Source organism: Balaenoptera physalus (genome assembly GCF_965194825.1).
Source record: "Balaenoptera physalus genome assembly, chromosome: 3".
Classification (NCBI taxonomy): Eukaryota; Metazoa; Chordata; class Mammalia; order Artiodactyla; family Balaenopteridae; genus Balaenoptera; species Balaenoptera physalus.
In genome coordinates, this window is record NC_138890.1 from 66460487 (window position 1) to 66482911 (window position 22425).

The 22425-nt window shown below is 51.0% G+C and overlaps 1 protein-coding gene and 1 long non-coding RNA gene across 9 annotated transcripts in view; one reads left to right on the forward strand and one right to left on the reverse strand.

The window, feature by feature from the left end:
* Positions 1-22425, reverse strand: part of LOC309657420 — a 1054509-nt gene that overhangs the window by 542467 nt on the left and 489617 nt on the right. The window lies entirely within an intron of this gene.
* The window catches only part of FSTL4 (follistatin like 4), a 734694-nt gene that overhangs the window by 481046 nt on the left and 231223 nt on the right, over positions 1-22425 (forward strand). For 7 of the 8 annotated variants that reach the window (XM_082454719.1, XM_082454713.1, XM_082454715.1 and 4 more), the window contains one exon: positions 5605-5853. In XM_082454719.1, the coding sequence (XP_082310845.1) occupies positions 5605-5853 (249 nt within the window). Of the gene's footprint in view, positions 1-5604; positions 5854-17766; positions 17990-22425 lie in introns of those variants that run through there. The other variant, XM_082454720.1, reaches the window with a different exon arrangement.

Below are 22425 nucleotides of genomic sequence, written 5' to 3' on the forward strand. Positions count from 1 at the left end.
AGTCAGAATGGCCATCATCAAAAAATCTACAAACAATAAATGCTGGAGAGGGTGTGGAGAAAAGGAAACCCTCTTGCACTGTTGGTGGGAATGTAAATTGATACAGCCACTATGGAGAACAGTATGGAGGTTCCTTAAAAAACTATACAACCCAGCAATCCCACTACTGGGCATATACCCTGAGAAAACCATAATTCAAAAAAGTCATGTACCGCAATGTTCATTGCAGCTCTATTTACAATAGCCAGGATATGGAAGCAACCTAAGTGTCCATCGACAGATGAATGGATAAAGAAGATGTGGCACATATATACAATGTAATATTACTCAGCCATAAAAAGAAATGAAATTGAGTTATTTGTAGTGAGGTAGATGGACCTAGAGACTGTCATACAGAGTGAAGTAAGTCAGAAAGAGAAAAACGAATACCGTATGTTAACACATATATATGGAATCTAAAAAAAAAAATGGTTCTGAAGAACCTAGGGGCAGGACAGGAATAAAGATGCAGACGTAGAGAACGGACTTGAGGACACGGGGAGGGGGAAGGGTAAGCTGGGACAAAGTGAGAGAGTGGCATGGAAAGTGACATGGTAGTGGCATGAAAGTGGCATGATAGTTTCATATATACACTACCAAATGTAAAATAGATAGCTAGTGGGAAGCAGCCACATAGCACAGGGAGATGAGCTCGGCGCTTTGTGACCACCTAGAGGGGTGGGATAGGGAGCGTGGGAGGGAGGGAGACGCAAGAGGGAGGGGATATGGGGATATATGTATATGTATAGCTGATTCACTTTGTTATAAAGCAGAAACTAACACACCATTGCAAAGCAGTTATACTCCAGTAAAGATGTTAAAAAAAATAAATAAATAAATAAAGTAAAATGAAAGCCCCCCCCCTCAAAAAAAGAAGGCTTCCCTGACCTCAGATGAAAGCCGGCCCACCGCAGCGCCCTATTTAACTCCTTCCTGGCCTTTTCCCCAGCCCACATTTGTCTTGTGTGTGTGTTTGCCTGTTCATGCTCTCGTGTGTCTTCCTGCACTGTACTATCAGTGCCCTGAGGACAATGTCCCAGTCTGCCTTGTGTCCGCAGCACCTAGAATAGGGTCTGGCCCATGGGAGGTGTTCTGTAAGTATTTGTTGGATGAATAGGTGGTTGGAGAGCTGGCCGGCAGGCACTCCTGAAGCACCCCGTTGTTACCACCCACCCCATCTGGTGTGTAGAAACTGCACTGGCTGCAGACCTGGGTCTCTGCCTGGCTCTCGCACAAACCCAAATTCTGCCACCACTTCCAAGGCACTTGCATGGTCTCTGCTAAGCAGAGTCAAAGTTTACCAGACGCTCTGTCTCCAGACCACCTTGGGCATGTCTGGGGCTGTGAGGTAGGGACACGTACTGGGACCATTACCTTCAGCCCCTGGCTGATACACCCACATAGCTACACCTCTGTACACACACCACCCTTCACTCTAGGTCTTTAAAGAACCTGACCATGACACAGGATATGGGCTGCAGCTCCCCGGTGGATCCATATCAAGGCACAGAAAATAAAGCATATACTCTATGTGTAAGGGGCTATGTCTGCTGACAGGTGGGCCCCTCATTCCTGTACAGATACCTTCTGTCTGCAGAAGCTGGAGACCGCTGCGGTGCCAGACAGGGGTTCACGGCAGGCAGCAGTGAGGCCATCAGCGTGCAGGGCGGCTGGTACTTGGGGCTGCACCTGTCGCCTCTCATCTTCCGCGTCCACGTCTCCCTCTTCTTGGCCTTGGGCCCTGCAGAGTGTGCAGCCACCGTAGAGCCAAGCCATCGCCTCACTGTGGCTTTGTGGAGGGGTGGGGCGAGGTAGTGGGCGTTTCAGCCCCAGCCCTTTGCTGGGACACTGAGGCCGGCCAGAGGGGACTTAGGCAGCACCGCCCACAGAGACCTAGAATGACCTCCGCAGGCCGGGAAAGGGGAGGGGCTCCCCTAGTAGGCAAGCCAAGGGCAAGTTCTCAGGTGAAATGCTGCCCTGGGCAAACATGCCCGAAGTGGAATTAGCATCCCAAAGTGGAACTCGGAGGGGTTTCCCCTTGTGTGCAATTCAGGGCACGATCCTTGAGAGGGGAGAGCTCACTGGTTTACTCTGTGTGAAGAACCAGTTTCAGAGACTGAGTCAGAGTTTGGGGGCAGAATAACTGAACTGTCTGTGCTCTGTGCTGTGGTCAGAGGTGAGCAACCAAGGAAGGAGGCTTCCTGCTCTGGGCGAAGGAGGAAGGCTCGCTCCCTCTGATCCCTCCCCCGGGGTCGGACGGGCTTGACTCAACCGCGGCTAACCTCCACCACCTGCAGATCCCTGGTCTGTGGCGGTCAAATCGAGAATCCTTATTTGAATTGCAGAGGGAGGCTTTAGCACCGACTGGTACAAATGGACTTGTTTCTTCTGCCACCATCACTTTCACGTAACAATTCCCATGTCTGACCATGTTCGGTACATTTAATTAGTGTTGAAAAGCAGCTTATTTGGTGAGATGATCAGTCTCTAACCTGGGTAAATGACTTTCTTTATGACTATAAATTAAGCACATTATATCTTTTTCAGGCATCATGGTCGTCCTCATAAATACTGTAGGCAGTTGCTGGCAGTCTCACTTGGTTACCTTTCCCATTACTGTTTTATCATCGTCCTGGTAGGAGGGGGGAATTCATTCTGTTTTCATAACAAGGAGGAAGTGGTGACAAGGGGCTCATTTAATGAAACCACGCTTGGCCGGCATCTCGGAGGCCGGGGTCGGGACCCCAGGCCGCCCCCATGCACGGCATTCTCCGCTTGTCGGGGGGCCCACTGGCCACAGACTGGGAAGGGCAGATGCAGGGCTTTCAAGCTACTTTTGTCTTAATTGCCAATAATTAGGAATCAAATATTTGCCAACAGTCCATTTCCACGTCAGCGAGAGCCTGAGTGCTCTGGGCCACTTGGATGAGCACGGGTTGGCACAACTCTTTTCTTAACACTGACGCCTCGGAGCACAGCCTGGGGGAGGCCCTCAGAGCCACACCTGCAGCATGATCAAACCTGGGCGTCGGAAGCGCCACGTGCAGCGCTGGTTCTCAGAGGTGTTGGGTGCAGTCTGGCCGTGTGGGCATCTCAGAGGGGATAGGATCAGGTAGAGAGGATTCTCCCCACCCCCGTCCACAGCTCACTGGCCTTCCATTGATGCCTGCACTGGATTAGGTGGTCTCTGAAGGGCCTCGCTGCACTGCCACTCCTGGTCCTAGTCCCCTTTACCCCAGAGAAGGCCCACCTCTATGGACAGTTGCCTCCCCTTCATGCCTCCATCCCTCCAGCTCCCCACGTGGAGGTGGCAAGGGAGATACACCCCTGAACAGTCACTGCATATGGGGCCCTTTCCACCTTCCCATCCCAGCTTCTAGCCTGGGGGTTAAGCACCGAAACAGAGTTAGGGAGAACAGCTTTGAAAACTATTGTGTTTCTTAAATCCTGAGTGAGGGGGCAGGCTGAAGAAGACAAAGGCCCTGTACCCGTGGGGCGTCCTGAGGCCAGAGAGTGGGGCAGACCCTCTCAGGGTCAGGGGGTTCAGAGAGGGGCCCTCAGACTGGAGGTGGCAGCAGGCACCTGGTGGAGGAAGTGGACCCCAAGGGTGCACTGGAGCTGATGTACCCAGAGAGAGCCCAGTCTGGGCAGGTAGCACAGCCGGGGCAAAAGCACCAAAGCAGGAACTGAAAGACCAGAGGCTCAGAAAGTTGGGCTTTGTTTCTTCAAAACGGGGTGGCTAGTGGGTATCCTTCTTATCCCACAGGGAAGTTTATTAAAATAGTGATACAATGGCAGCACTTTGTGTCCTGGCATTGACTTGGGAAAGAAACAAAGGCTGATATTTTTAGAGCTGGTTAGTTTCTTCCAGTAGCCTCCGGTGCTTTCCAGGATAACCCATTTTCCAATAACCCAGGAGAATCATACTAATCAAACACACTCCGTGACACAGCAGCCATAAACACCGTGGGTGAAGGGCCTCCAGCCCAGAGCCTCCCACTGCCGAGTGCCTTGGCTCCCCCCCGCCCCCCGCCTGTCAGCCTTGACAGGAGGGTGCATGCTGGGGCCAGTGAATGCCACCTAGCCTTCGCGGTGACACGCCAACAGTTAGCAAAGTGGATAAAGGAGATTCCCACGCCCACTTACAATCTGCACTTTTATACTGCTCAGAGATATTTTGACCTTCTAGTTTATTATGATTCAAGAAAAAGTCAATATTTCTCAGCTTGCCAAGGCTGGAGGAATTTAAATGAGTTATTGAATCAAGTAGTTAATCTACCGATAACTGACTTTTCTTTTTCTTTTCAAATCTATAATGATGAAAAACAGACTCAACCAAAAACAAGTTTTTTTTTCCTTAGGCATTTTAATCCCATGGGGTAGGAGTTGAGGCTGAAAGTTCAGTCTTGACGGCCCAGGCCATTCTGTCTTGCCAATATTTTGAAGAAGATTTAATTAAAACTTAAAAGCAAAGACTTCTGTGGCCATAAAATCTGCATTCATGTTTTAATTATTTGCGTTTTGATATCCCTTTATAATTCTCAATTTCCTATCTGTTGCCATTAATGCCACGTGGCAATCATCCAGTTTTCTGGACTCTTTGGAGGAGTGTCACGTTGGTGGTAGATGCTTTTTTGGCCCTCCGTGTAAGTGTACCTTTTCGGCAATAAGCCACTCTACCAGCTGTCCTGCTGCTTTGGTGTGTGAGCTCTGGACACCACTGCCTGAGATCATTATGGGCATGTGTTGGGTGCAGGAGACACACAACAAAATGGCAAGTGTGAGACCCAAAGGAACACAGCAACTGCTGTTTCCATGGTCTCAGCCTTCTTGCCCACGGCTGCAGGCTGCAGTATTGTGCTAGAAAGGACTGAGCAGTGGACAGAGGCTGCTGGTGCCACCACTGCTGTTGTGTCCTAGCGAACTGTATTCTCCTCAGAGGAATAGGTCAACTTCTGGCCTCCCTGCCTTGGCTGCCCCCCGATCCTGAACACTTCAGAGTACCATTTTCTCCTTACTCCACATTTACTCCCTAGACCCCACCACGGCTCCCCAGTGCCTAACATATCAGACCAAAATGCCTCTGCTTGGCTGTCTGAGTCTATAAGGCAGAACCACGCCTTGCTACCCTTATTCCCCCAACCCATATCCCCCCAACCCACACCGTCTCCTCCCAGAGATAGGCAAATGCTCCCTGTGCTGTGGTTACGGGAACCTTGGCTCAAGCCCTCTGTCCCTTGGAAAGCCCTCCTCCACTCAGTCAGCAGGGTCCATTGGTACTTTGCCAGCTCCGTGTGGCCCTCTGTTTACTCCTCCCTTCCAGGATGGGCAGGGGTTGTGTCTGAGATGTTTGGCGAGAGCCAGCCAAAAAACCTGGGCTCTACACGGCAGGGCACTGCTTGTAGCACCCCTGCCAGAGGGGCAGGGGCTCCATGGGGCGCCCGAGCCCCCGGGCCTCAGCTTCACAGCCTCTGCTCACCACAGCCTGAAAGAGCTACACAGATGGCCCGTGCCACACACCCCTGAGTGCTCACGGCTGACCTTCTGTGTTTGTGTGCCTGGCAGGGCTTTCCGGCCACCGTGGGCTGCCAGCCTCCTGCAGGAAGAAGTTCTGCAGCCGCGGGAGCAGGTGCACGCTCAGCAGGGAGACGGGGGAGCCCGAGTGCCGGTGCCTGGAGGCCTGCAGTCCCAGCTACGTGCCCGTGTGTGGCTCCGACGGGAGGGTTTACGAAAACCACTGTGAGCTCCACCGTGCTGCTTGCCTGCTGGGGAAGAAGATTGTCATCGTCCGCAGCAAGGACTGTTTCCTTAAAGGTAGGAAGACGGCTCCCTGCCTCTATGCTCGTGGGTTTTGTCATGGATTTTCTAATGCCCTTCTGACAAATGACCTGGGTGCTGCGTCTTACAGGTTAAATGTGTTTTTAAAAAAAGAGAAAGAGGAAAGAGCCTTAGCAGCATAGCAGCAGCAGCGTTTCAGTGATGCGTGTTCGTTTGTGTCCACCTCCAGAGGCCCCTGCCCTTAGAGGAAGGCCTGGGAGAGCAGAAGCCAGGGAGGCCCACGAAGCCCTGGGCTGGTGCAGAGCATGTGTCCAGTAGGAACCAGGCTGAAAGGCACTGCCCAGGTCTCTTGAGTAGGATGGGCCCTGCCAGGTGGCGGCAGAGAGCACGTTGGCCCCTCTGGACAGTGTCTCGTGAATCAGGAGACCATGCTGTGTGTAGAATGTGGCCAGATGGACCCCGCAGTCCAGTGGTTCCCAGTATGGTGGGCACTCCAGCTCTGGCCTAGAGCGGTCACCTGGCCTGTCCAGAACACCTCTGAGCAAGATGAGGAAGGCCCTGCAAGGACTTCAGAACGTGTCCGTGGAGTTGGGGCCAGAGGGGTCATGCCCTCTGTTGGGCTTGAGTGAGAGGGGCAGTGCCAGCTCCCAATGGATGGTAAGAGCCTCAAGGGCAGAGCCCGTGGCTCTTGGTGCACGAATATAGTCTCAGCACATGGCTCAGGGCCTTGCACCAAGACGTCAACAACTCACAGATGCTCAAGAATATGAGAGCTAGACCACAAATTCCCATGTCCATGCGGCCGCAATGAATAGTGCATGCCACAGCCTGTAAAAATATTTGTGATGCTGAACCCAAATGGCCACACATGAATAAATTAGACGATGTGAGACGGCAGAAGCAGCACTTGGGCAGGTGGGAACAGGCCCACTGGCCCGAGCCAGGGGATGCTGGAGGTGGGGAGCCCACGTGGGGCTGCATGAGGTCCGAGACCTGCTGTGGGGCAGGGCCGGGAAGGGAGGAGAAAGCCTGGATGGAGCCCCACTGCAGAGTGCTGGTGACACTGGCAGAAAAGGGCTTCTGTGTGGTCACAGCTGGGAGCCTGGGCACCCAGAGGGAAGGGCAGAGCTCTGGTCTCACTTGCACCGGCGCCAGGACCATGTGGCAGGAGGATTCACGGTGGAGGAGTCCAGGTCTGTGGGCCTTCTGCACCCCGAGAAAGGACAGCTTTCTCACCTCATCCACAGGCCCTGGCAGCGGGGTCCTGGAGCAGGCGGGTCTCTGGAAAGTTGAGTTTATCTTGTGATGGGAAGCGTCTTGGCCCCTTTCATGGCCATGCTTATGACACAGATGCTGACGTGCTTTAGAAGTCATGAGGCCCAATGTGGAATCAAGCCAAAATGAGCCCAGGAAAAATGTCCGAGGCCTGGAAGCCCTGCCCAGCCCAGGCCTGCCGATGCCTCAGCAGCCGTGAGCACTAAAAACACTTGACCACTTGCTCCAGCCTTATTGGCCATGTTGAATTTTATAGACTGACGTTCCATTCTCCGGTTTCCAGTATCCCCCAACTTGCATCTTTCTAAAGGTTTTTATTTCTGCATCAGAGTGTGCACGGCCTCCCTCACCATCGGTTATTCAAACAGCATTTCTTACATCACATGAGGGAAAATCACCCACCACAAAACCTGCCGCGGTGAAGGGTGCCGGGGGAGAGCTGGAGAGTGTGCGGGAGGGGCAGGCAGATTAGGTCTTGGTTCTGCTTCGTGCTGATTGAATTTATCCACCAAATCCTTCTGATTCGTTGGGTTTTTCACCAATTTTGTGAATTCCCACCCACTTGAGTGGCAGACAGAGCCGCTCTGCAAAAGATCCCTTTTCGGTGGAAAGGGGTACCTGCAAAGTCCCAGAGGGACCTGGGTTTGCAGCCCAGCTCTCTGACCTTGGGTTCATGACTCCGCCTCTCTGGGCCTTTTCCTCAGCTGTAAAAGGGGCTATTGGCAGTTCCCACCTGCTCCGTGGAGAAAAGTAAAGGAGATGCAGCACAGAGACCACTTAGTGTGGGCCGGGTATGTTACACGTGTTGGGTATTAATGACACCTGTTGTCATCATTTATCTAATTCAGTGTGGCCTCAGGCCTGGAGCAGAGAGGTGCACAAGCTGTGAGGGGAATGCAGAGGCAGGAACAAGGGTTCTGACCAGCAGGTCTTGGGCCCGGATGGCTTGCAGGTAGATGGAGAGTGGGAGAGGAAGGTGCTGAGAGTCAGGCCCTCAGGCTATCCTGGACATGCCCACCAGGGGCTACGGCTCCCCCGTCTGCAACCCTGGCCCCGTCTGGACCCCACGGAGAAGCCTTCACTGCCTCTGGTTCAGTATCAGCTCCAGTTCCTAGGCAGGAGGCCAGCCAGCCTCTCCTTCTCTAGCGTTACCATAGGGAATGCCCAGCAAGCAGTAGAGACCTGTTCACTGGTCCCAGGGCCTTGGAGGGCGCGGAGGCAGCCAGGCCTAGGAGGGTGCTTTGGGAGCGCACTTCTCCATCTTCGCCAGAACCATGGCTCCAGTGGGGAGCGGGCAGTAATGGATTGACAGAGGGCTGGGGGGCAAGCAGGATGGGATTCTTAGGAAAAAGGCTGGTGGGTATAAAGGACAGCTTCCTTCAGTCCTCACCCCAAGATGGCAGCAGAGTATTTAATGCCATCTTGAGCTCCATTGATGACGATTTGTCTTTCATCCCAAATTTCCAGGGAGTTGTTGATCCAGGAAACTTAAAAACACCTTTTTCCCATGCAAACAAAAATTCTAAAATCATAATGTTTCACTGTCTTTTCCTACCAGCTTTACAAAGAGAAGTTATGACTTCACTCTCTGGGGCTTTCTCTGCCCCCAGAAGTCACTATATTAGGACCGTCCTTATGGGGTTGGAGCACGTAGAGCGAGGGGGAGGAGGACGGGGACGTGGTGGTGGGTTCCTAGGCGAGGCCACCGCAGTTCAGAGCACTTGCTCTGCCACCAGAGCCCCTGAGCCCTCACTGGGGTGCAGAGGGGGTTCTCAGGGGTACCGCCTGGGGACATGACACTAACCCCTCTGCCAGGGAGGAGAGGCAGCATTTGAAGCCCATGTGCAAGAAAACTTGTGGTATCACATTCCTGTTGCTATGGCAATGGGATACTGTGAATACAGAATGAAATACAACATCATTTAGGGATCATTAGCCGGTGAGAAAATCAAAACTAAACTCAGCAGCCTTGCTTCAGCGGGTGTTGGCAGCTTCCACACCAGCAGTCCTGACGTCCCAAGCAGGGTCTCACTTGCTGAAAGTCAGGGGGACAAGGGAGGTGGGATACGGTCTCTCCTTCTCCTTGGGGCAAAATTAGAGTCACATTTGTCCTCGGTACCAAATATTACCAATGAACACCAAGATAGTAGGTGGATTTCTCTGTACCTTTAACTTCTTCTAGAGTTTGTGTCTTAAAAGTTATCTTATGACATGGCATTCCGATTTGTGTACTAGCTGGCACTTTTTAAATGATTTTTCTGACTCAGTTCTGAATTCATGCTTTATTTCCTACACTGTTGGAGAAGACAAGCTTGCCACTCAGCTATCACTCACCACGCCTGGCTTGTATTATCCCAGATGGTAGTGTCATAGTTGGGCAGTTTTCCAAACAAACCATGAAATTATGGAAGAAAGAAGCTTGTTAGGGTTTTAGTTCTAAACAGGCCATTAAGCTTCCTCATCCTGCATGGAATTTGTAGGTAGGCTTTGGTGCTTCAGAGGGGAATTCCCAGGCTTATGAAATCAGAGGAAATAACTGCCACTTTTTATTTTAAAAATTAAACATACTATAGGCTCACTAATAAACCTTTTTTTCCTAAGTGTTACTAAACACAGGAATAAAAACCCAAACTTCTGTTACAAGTTAGCAGAGCAGATAGATCTTGCTGCCAAAGACTTCTTTTCTTCTTTTGGGTATTTATTTAGTTGTTGTTGTTACTTCGCATCTTACTGCTTCAGAAACATAAATTGAGTCCCATGCCTCCAGGGCATTTCCACACTTGGACAAGTCTCCTCTGCCCTGCCAGGGAGAGCTACTCACATTCCCAGCTGTTTTGGCCCAGCCCCAGAGAAACTCGGCATCCCACGGTGTGGGAGCAGCAGGTGCAGGGCCGTGTTGGTGGTGGCAGGCATCCTAGGGGATTTGGCTTCACCCTGCTGGAGCGGTCCCTACAGCAGGGAGGTGCTGGGGCCTGCGGAGAGGCCCGTGCTGAGGGAGCAGGTGGCACAGGACCAAAGGCACCGGCCTTAGGTCAGCCTTGGGGCCATTCCACATCGCCTTGGAGAAGGCACATAAGCTCTGTCTCACTTACTGAGTCTGTAAGATGGGAATGATGATAGCGCCTACCTCATGGTGTCGCGAGCATAAAATGAGCAGTGCTAGTCACATCATGAGCGCTCTTCTCTAAGCAGTGTCAGCAGCACTCCAGAGGATGGTGTTGTCATTGCAAACATCAGGGCACAGTCGAGAGGCAGACACAGGAGGCTGTAAGGACCCTGCCCACATGTGACCACGCTGGATACGGGCTTAGAGGTCAGGGGTGTGGATGTTCTGTGAACAAGGAGAGAGAAGAACATTTGTCCTCCATGTGTATTTAACGAATGACTGGATTTGACCTCCAAATGATCAAACTTCTATCACCTTTTCCAACTGCCTTGTTGTTTTTTTTTTAATTAGAGTAAAATTGCTTTACAGTGTTGTGTTACTTTCTGCTGTACAATGAAGTAAACCAGCTATATGCATACCTACATCCCCTCCCTCTTCAACCTCCCTCCCCCGCTTTCCCCCCCATCTAGGTCATCCAGAGCACCGAGCTGAGCTCCCTGAGCTATACAGCAGGTTCGCACTAGTTATCTATTTTACACATGGTAGTGTATTTATGTCAAACCTAATCTCCCAGTTCATCCCAGCCTCCCCTTCCCCACCCCCCCATGTCCACATACCTGTTCTCTACATCTGCATCTCTATTCCTGCCCTATAAGTCGGCCTTGCTTTTGAAAAGAGATGCAGTGAGTCATCCAAGTTCACCCCGTGAGCTGGTAGAGATGGAAGAGAAGAACCAAGAGCTCCTGATTCCAGGTCTAGAGGAAGTTTCTGGAATGCATGGAAGGCTCTCAGGAACTGTCAGCTGAGCCCGAGGGAGGGATTGGTCCACCAGAGGATGAGAAGGGGAATGTCTGGGGAGGGAGCTGGAGAAGAGACATTTGAGGTGAATCTTGAAAGGTGAGTGAGGGTATCCTAGGGTGCAGATGGGACAGAGCAGGTGATTCAGATGCAGGTCCTGGGGGCGGGGGCGGGGGGGGATGGTGACGGAGACTACGGGTGAATGCAGGCAAGTGGGTAAGCGTGAGGCCTGTGTGCCAACCTAGGTAATCTGAACTCAAGCTGACTGAGTGTCAGATAAGATAGTCCAGCTTTCCCGTTTCCCAGATGGGAACCCGGAGGTCCCGAGAGGGCGAGTACCTGCCCCAAGTTCCATAGGCTCTGCCGCTACAGCCCACCCTTCATAATCACCCCCAGCTTTGGGGCTCTTTTTAATTTGGTCTCAGCAAGGCATGTTCACAGCAGATGCGACTGCTTTATCCTTTTCCCCCAGGAGACTTTTGGAGGGAGGACTCAGGAGCCATGGTCAGTGGGAAAGGCCTCTGCTGCTGGGCCGGGCCTCCGTGCTGTGCAGCTCAGCAAGAGGCCCAGCTGGGAGCTTCTCCAGGAGAGCTGGCTCAGTCATCCCGAACCCGCAGGGCCTCTGCACACCAGAGCACCAGACCACTTCCTCTCCCCTAAGGAAGGAGTGGGAAACTCAGCATCTCCCAGAGCTGCCAGAGGAGCCTGGAGACGAAGCCACAGGGCCTCTGGGGCATGCCCACTGTTAGCTTGCTCTGGCCTCTGGGCACTGGCCTCTACTTTCTCTCCAGCCCCCCACCTGTTTCCAGTTTCTTCCAATTGTCCTTCCACTCCGGGCCCCACCTGCATTCTGTCCAAAGGCCGCTGCTGCTTCCCCAGCCCTTGCAAAGGAATCCCTCTGTACCCTTCCTGTCCTTCACTTTGAGCTCCACACAGGGGGATGTGGCCATTTGCCACCAAGCTGTCTCGCTTCAGAGATATTGGGGGTTTTTTTAAATTTTATTGAAGTTTAGTTGATTTACAATGTTATGTGTACAGCAAAGTGACTCAGTTATACATCTGTATATTCTTTTTCATATTCTTTTCCATTATGGTTTATCGCAGGATATTTAGTATAGTTCCCTGTGCTATACAGTAGGACCTTGTTGTTCATCCATCCTGTATATACTAGTTTGCATCTGCTAATCCCAAACTCCCAGTCCTTCCCTCCCCCACCCCCCTCCCCCTTGGCAACCACAAGTCTGTTCTCTATATTTGTGGGTCTGTTTTTGTTTCATAGATATTCATTTGTGTAATATTTTAGATTCCACATAAAAGTGATATATGGTATTTGTCTTTCTCTTTCTGACTTACCTCACTTAGTATGATAATCTCTAGTTGCATCTATGTTGCTGCAAATGGCATTATTTCATTCTTTTTTGTGGCTGAGTAGTATTCCATTGTATATATGTACCACATCTTCTTTATCCATTCATCTGTCAATGGACATTTAGGCTGTTTCCATGTCTTGGCTATTGTAAATAGTGCTGCTATGAACATAGGGGTACATGTATCTTTTTGAATTATAGTTTTGCCTGGATACATGCCCAGGAATGGGATTGCTGGATCATATGGCAATTCTATTTTCAGTTTTTTAGGAACCTCCATACTGTTCTCCATAATGGCTACACCAATTTACATTCCCACCAACAGTGTAGGAGGGTTCCCTTTTCTCCACACCCTATCCAGCATTTATTATTTGTAGACTTTTTAATAATGGCCATTCTGACTTGTGTGAGGTGGTACCTCGTTGTTTTGATTTGCATTTCTCTAATAATTAGAGATGATGAGCATCTTTTCATGTGCCTATTGAACGTCTATATGTCTTCTTTGGAGAAATGTCTATTTAGGTCTTCTGCCCATTTTTCGATTGGGTTGTTTGTTTTTTCATTATTGAATTGTAGGAGCTGTTTGTATATTTTGGAAATTAAACCCTTGTCAGTCGGATCATATGCAAATATTTCCTCCCAGTCCATAGGTTGTCTTTTCATTTTGTTTATGGTTTCCTTTGCTGTGCAAAAGCTTATAAGTGTGATTAGGTCCCATTTGTTTATTTTTGTTTTTATTTCTATTGCCTTGGGAGACTGACCAAAGAAAACATTGGTGCAATTTATGTCAGAGAATGTTTTGCCTGTGTTCTCTTCTGGGAGCTTTATGGTGTCATGTCTTGTATTTCAGTCTTTAAGCCGTTTTGAGTTTATTTTTATGTATGATGTGAAGGTGTGTTCTAGCTTCATGGATTTACATGCAGCTGTCCAGCTTTCCCAACACCACTTGCTGAAGAGATAGAGACGTTGTTGAATGTCCACTGGGTGCCAAGGCTGTGCAGGACCTGAGGGTACCAGTATGATCAGGATGCCAGGCCTGACGTCATGGAATTAGCAGCCAAAAGAAGGTCGGGGTCTAGTCCCCAGCACCCCCACTCTCTGGGCCACTGTGTGGGGCTGCTCTAGCCAGAGACACCCCAGGATCTCAAGGACCAATGGGAGTCTTCACGGACCGTCTCCTTCTTGCAGCCTCCTCCGTAGGTTCTGCCAGCATCAGTGCATCACCAACAGCCTTCCAGCACAGTGGCCCTCGGGTCGCAGTCATCCCATTTATAGTATCTGCTTCCAGGATCAAGAAGCATGACTTAAACATGTGTCCCCTCTGGATATTTCCTCTAGGTTATGCAAGACAATGTCCTGACATGAGCACACTGCAAGTACGCAAGAATGCTGTCCGTTCAGCACGTGTGGTGTGCTTCACAGAACCACCACACTTTAAATACATTCCAGTAATTAAAAATTGCTAATAAGTTATTGAGCTGAGAAAGTCTCGCACTGCACTGATTTCACTTATGGAAACAGGTTGCAGTCTCCGAGGCCCCCCACAATGTTCCCTGTTCTTTCCCAGCACCCACCCCTTCTTATTCCAGCCCCTCCTTCTCTGTGTCCACTGACAGGCTCACACTCTTTCACCCTACAGCGCAAAGAGCCGGCTTCATCCCAGCATTCCTCAAGGTACCATTTCACCTCTCCCCTCCTTCTCTCCCAGGCACCTGAAGCCTTGCCTGCACTGGCCGCCTCCGCTTTCCCAGCTCCCTGGCGCTCTGCCCACCAAGGCCTGCGCCTGGCTCTTGTCCCCATTGAGAACACCATATCCTTGTAAATGCCAAGTCCAGTTGGCACTTTCCAGGTCTGGTCTTACTACATCCGTCCTACATGGGTGTCCATCAGTCTTCCTGGTCCAGCCTCTGCCCCTCTGACTCTTCACAGGCCCCCTAGTTGTTCTCCCAGCTCCTGGTCAGATATTTCTTCAAACCCACCTTCCATGTGGCTTTAAGAGTGAACCCTCCAAGAGGTAACTCTGACCGTGTGCTCTCCTGCTTGAACCCTTTCATCCGTTCATCCAAGGAACATACACTTCCTATGAGTCGGGTCTACTCTGGGCACTGGGGATACAGCAGTGCACAAACAGACAGGGTTCCTGCCCTCGTGGAGCATACAGTCTTATGGGGGAGACAGTAAACAGGAGATGAGGTGTCTTAGGTGGTGACAAGTGCCAGAGAAGAGGAAGACAGGGAAAGAAGTTAGTGAGAACATCTAACATGAGAAGTGACTTTTGAGCAAAGGCCTGAAGGAGGCTGGGAGGTCAGGGAGGGAGGCATTTGAATATCCGGGGCAAGAGCATCCCAGCGGAAGAAATAGCAGATGCAAAGACCCTGGTGTGAGAGGTCTCCTGGCACTTTTGGAGATCAAAAAGGGGACCAGGGTTGCTGGAGCAGAGCGCAGAAAGGGAGAGATATCCAAGAGGTGAAAGGACAGATCATCCAGGTAAGGCCTTGTCAGCACTGAAAGCCCAAACTCTTAGCCACTGTGCTATGTTTTCTTTCTAATTTCCACCACCCTCACCCAGGGATGGCCTTGAGGGGACCTCCCTCTTCATCACCACCCCAGAAAGCTTGAGGGGTGTGCTGTGGGCTGGAAAAGACGACCTGTCCAGGAGCTCATCACCAAGGATTTCTAGATTCACGCTTTAACTGAGATAAACCTATAGGGCCCAGGGGATTTCCTGCATAAGCCCCAAGCTGCCCAAGGTGCCATCAGAACTTCCAGCAAGAGCAGCGTCCTCCCTCTGTTACAACTTCTTGTTAGCTTGCGTGTCCTCCCACTATCTTGGATGTCCTTATGAGTGGCGAAATGTGATTTGTCTTTCTATTCTTTGCTTATTGGAGATGTTCCATTCATTTCTTAGATGAATGCACAAATTGATGATTATGTGTTATAGGGCTCATATAGTCCCATAGAGGGCCCCACATGAGAGGATGGGAAGCCCTAGTTGGAGGCCCACCATGCAACGCAAATCACAGGGTCCCAGCAAAGGAGGTGATAGATTCATAAGTAGGACCCTGCTCAAAGGGGGAGTGGGGGGAGCATATCAGTGGGTGTTGAGGGAGCATGAGGAAGGAGGGAAGGAGAAGGAGGTGGGGTGAGGGGGTGACATGGAGCCTTCTGCCCCCCGAAGCTTCCCTGCAGGAGGCTGCTCAAGGAAGGCCCTGCATGGAGAGGAGGGAGACCCTTGGTTCAGGCTGCTTAGCACCATTCAGTGGAACTAAGGCCAGAACTTGGGAGGCTTTGGATGATGATCAGGAGTCAAATGTTTAGTTACTAGAGCGAGAAGTTGATTTGGGACTTCTTTAAGGTTCTCCCCTATTGCACCTTCAATTAAGATCAAGGCCCCCGTGTAGCAGCCGCTAAATGACACCACATACTGAATCTCTGTGCTCAAGCAGTTTATTTAATTATCTGTGTGACAAACTCAGCAGCTGTCAGGCCAGCCACAACTCAAATATGTTGACTCTGGGTCCCTGCCTGACAGCGTTTCCTGCTTACTGACAGGCTGGAGGCAAGGGCTTTCTCGCTCTTCTGTACACAGGGAGTCCCTTTCAGGTTCTTCTGTTCCCTGATGGCATAAGGTGTTAAAGGGGCCAGTGGCTGGGAAGACAGTGGGTACGTGAGTCCAGCGAGGCCTGCAGGTCAGCCTGCAGTTCTTGGTTCTCAACCCCCTGACTCACCTGCACCCCTTGTGGCTGCCATGGGTGCCCAGACTCTCTGCCTGCTTTTCTGGACAGGGAAGCAATGTACCAGTTTGGGCCATCTTTTTCCTCCAAAGAGAGGGAGGTACACTTATCACTGTGCCAAATTAACTGAAATAAAGCAGGGAAGTTTGGAGGTGGAACAGACCCACAGAGTGACCCAGGGAGAGGTAGGTGATGGCTAATCTCCCCCAGCAGAGCAGGCTCATCAAATGCATGAATAAGGAGATGCAGCTCTCAGCCTGTGGAGGTGAGCCCCCACCTGGGACAGCCAAGGGGCAGAGCTACAGAACGCTGGGGCCCAGCCCTCTGCAGCATCCTGGGGCTCAGGAACCGCCCGTTTTCCTATCGTGGTGGACTTGTGCCTGGCCCTGTGCCACATGCCACGGAAGAGCAGGGCCCAGAACATGGGGTGTTCTTGAAGCTAATGAGAGCAGAGCTTCACAATGACTCCCAGACTTGGGCACTTGGTCCCCGCGAGCCCTGCCCTCTGCCTTGATTTTTCTTGTGCTCACTTCTGCTTTGATGTGTTCCGATCCCTCATTAATGAAGGTAAGCAGAGTGAATCTACTTTCAGAAATCTCCCCTAAATGAAAGTAGTAGACTCACTCTGCTTGCAGGTAATTAAAATCACCAGATGCAGTGAACTCTGTCCACTTGTTATAAGCAGGGTGTGTGTGTTGTGTGTTTCTCTCTGCAGCGGGAGGAAAGAGCTCATCCAGTGACCTGGCAGACATGTCTGTTTACTTGTCTTCCTTAGGGAATTGTGTTCCACTGTCTGTCCCTTAGTCCTCTCCTGCCCACTTTGGTCAGCTGAGGTGTGGCCCACAGGCCTGTCTCCGGTGGACCAGCAAATGCCTCTCCGAGCCCCACATGCCGCTTTCATTCTGCCTGGCTGAGTTCTCTGATCCTCTACCCATACCTCTCTCTCTCCCTGTCTCTTGTGTGTGTAGCTCACTTAATCATTCCTGTTTCCATTAAAATATAGCAAGTTCAAGGTCTTTTTTATGGGCTTTGCAGAGACCTTCGCTTCACCCAGTCAGGTGGAGCTTGTGCACACCCAGCTCTGCATGGGCCCTCGTAGCTGAGGTTGTAAATTTCTCCCCCACCTGAGCCTGTCCAGTGATTTCAGGAACCCAGAGGTTGATGGGTCTGATAGCAGAAGCTTTTCCTGGTAGGGGGTAATGGGCAGGAAAGAGGGACTGAGGATGAGCTCTTTGCCAAGCTGCAGAAGGAAGAAAACCCCAGAGTGAGGAAGGCATTTCAAAGTGGGACACCCAGGGACACCAGGATAGCAGTGGAGGTGGTGGCAGGAAGGGTCAGTGACGCATCGTCCCAATTATTTAGAGAGTGAGCTTGTGAGTTCTCCTTTCCCCCCATGAACAAAACCAGATTTTCAAGGATGTCTCTCAACTATGTGGCCACAAGTGTTGGTTACAGGGAAGTTACAACCCTTCAGTGGTATTTAGTGGCAGTGACATGCAGGTAGCCGTAATTCCACAGTCTGGACCATCTCGCCAGGGCCGGGATGCGAGCCAACGGCAGTGAAGCCTGCACAGACCTGTTTGAACGTGAAAGAGAGGTTGGCACATTCACACACACTCTGTTTTACACCCACGTCTGTCTCCACGTGGATGTGTGCCATGACCAGTGAGGTGAGCACGCTGCACAGAAAGGAAGTCCCGCTCCCTGCCACGGAGCCACCGCGGGCTCTGCTCAACAGGAGGAGGGGACGCTTGTGTCTCCCGTGCCTCCCCGCATCTCCCCCTCACCTGTGTGCCTGCTCACCCCCACCACACCCCACCCCTGCCAAGCTATAGCAGCGTGAAGGTCTTGTTTACATGCCAGGCTTCCCTCAGGAAACACTCTACTCACAGGTTTGTTTTTCTTTAATTGAAGTATAGTTGGTTTACGATGTTGTGTTAGTTTCAGGTGTACAGCAAAGTGATTCAGATATATATATAAGTGTGTGTGTTCTGTTTTTAATTCTTTTCCATTATAGGTTATTACAAGATACTGAATATAGTTCCCTGTGCTATACAGTAGATCAGTAAATCATTGTTTATCTATTTTATATATGGAAGTGTGCATCTATTAATCCCATACTCCCAATATATTCCTCCCCCCTCTCCACTTTGGTTAACCATAAGTTTTTTTTCTGTGTCTGTCTGCTCATGGTTTTAAAGGAACAAACTTTGCATTTTAAAAAGTTTTGTGACTCTCAGGGCAAACAGTTGTGGGTATCAGGAAAACCTAATGAGAACGGGCATCTGTAGAGAAAGAAGGCAGAGTCCGCTGCTGGGAAATGTGGTTTCTCTCCCGTGAGAAATGCCGACAGGAGCCCATGTACTCATTTAGAGAAACAGTTGGTGGGAAACAAGATGCACCCTTGAACGTGCCTGTCTAGAAGGCTGGGGAAGAAGTAACTCGAAGTGAAGGCTCCGCCGGCCTTCCTTTGGGTGCAGCTCCACAGGGACTCAGTTGGCTGCGATTACAATCATCAAAATTTGCAGCAAATTATTGTGATTTTACGCTTCTCACCCTTTTGAAGAGATCAGAGATTTGGCTTGGACTGGAAGGCAGGGTAATAGCTAATGCAAGAAGCTCATGCAGTGTGCCGGGCCCAAGGCTGGGTACTTTATTCACTCTTTCTCATCAACCCCACACGGCCCTCCCGGATACGGACTATTAGTATTCCTACTTGGCAGAAGAGGAAACCGAGGCTCAGAGAGGTTTAGTGACTTGCCCAAGACTAGCCAGCTGGTGAGGGGGAGAGCTGCACTTCAGAGTCACGTCTCTGACTTTTTTTTTTTTTTTTTTTTTTTTATTTATGTTTGGCTGTGTTGGGTCTTAGTTTCTGTGCGAGGGCTTTCTCTAGTTGCGGCAAGTGGAGGCCACTCTTCATCGTGGTGCGCAGGCTTCTCACTATCGCGGCCTCTCTTGTCGCGGAGCACAGGCTCCAGACGCGCAGGCTCAGTAGTTGTGGCTCACGGGCCTAGTTGCTCCGCGGCATGTGGGATCTTCCCAGACCAGGGCTCGAACCCGTGTCCCCTGCATTGGCAGGCAGATTCTCAACCACTGCACCACCAAGGAAGCCCACGTCTCTGACTTTTTGATTTTAAATGTTACATATTGTCTTAGCGCCTACTGCTGTACTGCATCTCTTATACCTATAGTGATTTTTACAATTAACAAAAGGAAATAAGCTCTGGAAATCACTGGACTTTTAAAGCACTCAGTGACTGTTGCTCACCATCGTGGCAGATGGTGCCTGTGTCCACGTTCTGTTCTGAAGGAGGGATTTTTCACACATGCAGCTGACGGGCACCTTGCTGTTAGCCACTCTTGTCTCAACCAAGAAATGGTGATTTTTTTTTTAAACGTTTCTTCCTTTGTAGTCTTTGCTCCTTCTCCTATGCCATCTGCATATGTGCTGATTTTTATAAATAAAAAAAGACAGAGACTTTGCCGTCAGCCCCACCCAGTCTAACGGTGGGTCAGGATGAGCTGGGAACCACGTGTGTTCTCCTCGGAGGTGCCAGTGGACAGAGTGGGCTTGGGGCCAAGCCGCCGACCAGGCCTGCTGACTCGGCCTCCCACTGCGGCCCCAGGTGGGGTCCTGGGAGGACCAGGAACCTGTGGGATGGCCCGAGGTGGTGTCCATGGAGAAGGGGATCGGAGCGGGTGTGATCAGGGAAAGCACAGCATCACGCAGGATTTACAATCAGCACCAAGGTGTGCCCTGACTTCATTCCACCTGTTTGCTCTCGTTCCTGGGGCAAGTAAAGCAGTGGCCTGTTTTCAACATTACGTGGACCAAGGTTCACTCTTAGGCTTCAGGATTGTTTAAAAAAAATCTGTGGTTCTTATATCTGGCCATTCATGACTTGGCAGGTCTCAACAACTCAACGTTTCATTTATTTCACAAGCACTGTGGGCCAGGCCCAGTTTAGGGGCTGGGGACTCAGGAGGAGTGTGAAGTGGCCCCTGCCTGTGGGGAGCTCCTAGTGGAGATGCATGTAAACCAGGGTGGGGAGCACCACGGTGGAGCACCTCCAGCCTCTTCTGTAAGGAACCGGGAGGCCTCCTGGAGGAGGTGCCATCTGGGCTGAGTACTGAACGATGGGTAGAAGTAGGTTAGTCAAAGAGGAAGGGAAAGGGCCTTTTAGGCCAAGGGTTGGGGTGTGAAGCCAGTATGGGGAGCCACAAGCCACCTGCTGTTTCTCCAAATATGAAGTTCAAGGTGGGAGAAAGCGGCAAGAGTTGAATCTGGGGAGAGGCTTTGGCCAATTCTGGGCTAGACCTTGAACTTCAGGTTAAGGGGATGGGGGCTTTCTTTTGCAGGCAGGATTTGGGGGTTTTAAACAGTCTGGCTGGTGTTTAGAAAGATCACCCAGCATTGCCATGGGGAGCAGCTTGGGGCAGGGCCCAGCGAGGAGGCGTTTGACGCATGTAGCAGAGAGATGTGGGAGCCTGAGTTAAGGGAGTGGACAGACTGGGGAACTCTTCAGGAAAAATCAGTTTGGCAGGACCAGGGACTGGTTGAACACCCTGGGAGAAGGAGGTGGGAGTGACGTCGAGGCTCATGGCCTGGATGGAGCGCATGCCTTTTCCACCGAGATGGGGACGCAGGAGCGGAAGCTTTGTGAGTGGTAGACTCACCCCGTCTGCTGTGGATGTGGGGAGTCTAAGGCCCTGCAGGAAGGCTAGGGGAAGAGGGACTCAGTTTCTATAAAAAGCCTGCCCTCTAGACTTCAGCCATTCCTTCCTAAAGAGGCTTTCAAACATTTTGGGGATGGCAGAGTCAGCCCTGCCTCCTACCCTTACTGCATTAGTCGGGGCTCTCCAGAGACACAGAACCAGTAGGATGTGTTTAGAGAGAGAAAGAGATTTTTTTATACGGAATTAGCTCATGTGATTATGGAGGCTGAGAAGTCCCAAATCTGCAGGATGGGCCAGCAGGCTGGAGACCCAGAAGGAGCCAGCGTTCCATTGCGAATCTGAAGGTCACCTGCTGGAGAATTCTGTCTTACTTGAGGGAGAGTTGGTCTTTTGTTCTATTCAGGCCTTCAACTGATTGGATGAGGCCCACCCACATTGTGGAAGGCCATCTGCTTTGCTCAGTTCACTGGTTTAAATTTTAATCACATCCAGAACACCCTTACAGAAATACCCAGAATAATGTTTGATCACCTATCAGGGTGCCGTTGCCCAGCCAAGTTGACACATAAAACTAAGCACTATCTACTCACCCCAGGGTTGTTCTAACTGCCTTCGTCAGACCTTAGCCAGTCCTCGTCTAACTGTAAGTATAGGCCATCACTGGGTAGGTCTGCATGAGGTTCTTCGATCCACAGGATCCAAGCATCCCATCTGGACCAGGCCCTGAACAGCCGTGCGGACGTGCTGGCCCTTTGTCAGGGGCGCACCCCATTGCCACTCCATCTAGAGAGCAGGACGTGAGTCAGGAAGGAGGCACTGCTTAGATGTCCAGTGAGAGGTGTGCTTCCCCCACCCTGGGGCTCAGTCCCTGACCCTGGGCTGCAGATGGAGTGTTGACTCTCGGGGTCATTGCACCTGCTTCCCCTGAATTGCAGCCCAGCCCTCACCCCCACCCAGCACCCAGGAGATCCACCGAAGGGGGGGTGTGGCACTCACCCCAGAAGACCCCACCCTCCTGCACCCACCAACCTTAGAGGTGCTTTCTGCCAATGGCTGTTTTCCCAGTAAAGTTCTTCTCTCCCACAAGCTTAATAGTTTAAACAATAGCTGTCTGAAATTATACTTAAACACTCAAATGATATAAGATACAAACTTGAGAGGAGAAAAATCAAAGGGGAACAAAGGCGTCAAATTTCTCGGAACACAAGGAAGATGTACACGTGGCGGGAGATGGTAGCAGGACACAAAGGCTGCTGATTAAATCCTAACGTGGCTCCGTTCCAAGGATACCTTTGTCTGGAACCGCACACCTCAGCCAGCAAGCTGCCAGGTTCAGAGAAACAGGAATCAAAGTATTTAATCAGCTGCCTTGGTTGACGGTAGCGTTGCGGGGAGAACAGGGAGGTGCAGTACCTCCTGGATATGAAGGCGGCAGCAGGAGACCCACCTCTTAATAAGACAGTGACCAATTAACAGAGCAAACGTTTGAGGTGTCCCCGCCGAGTGATGGGATGCCTTTTCTTCTCCCAGAGCCCCCTGGGGGCCAGCCAGTCAGACAGGCAGGTACATGACTTAAGTTAATTGGAGAAAAAACTCCTTCCAGGGAAGTGAGCACTGGCTTGTCATTTATCGGGACCGAAGTTTGTTTTTG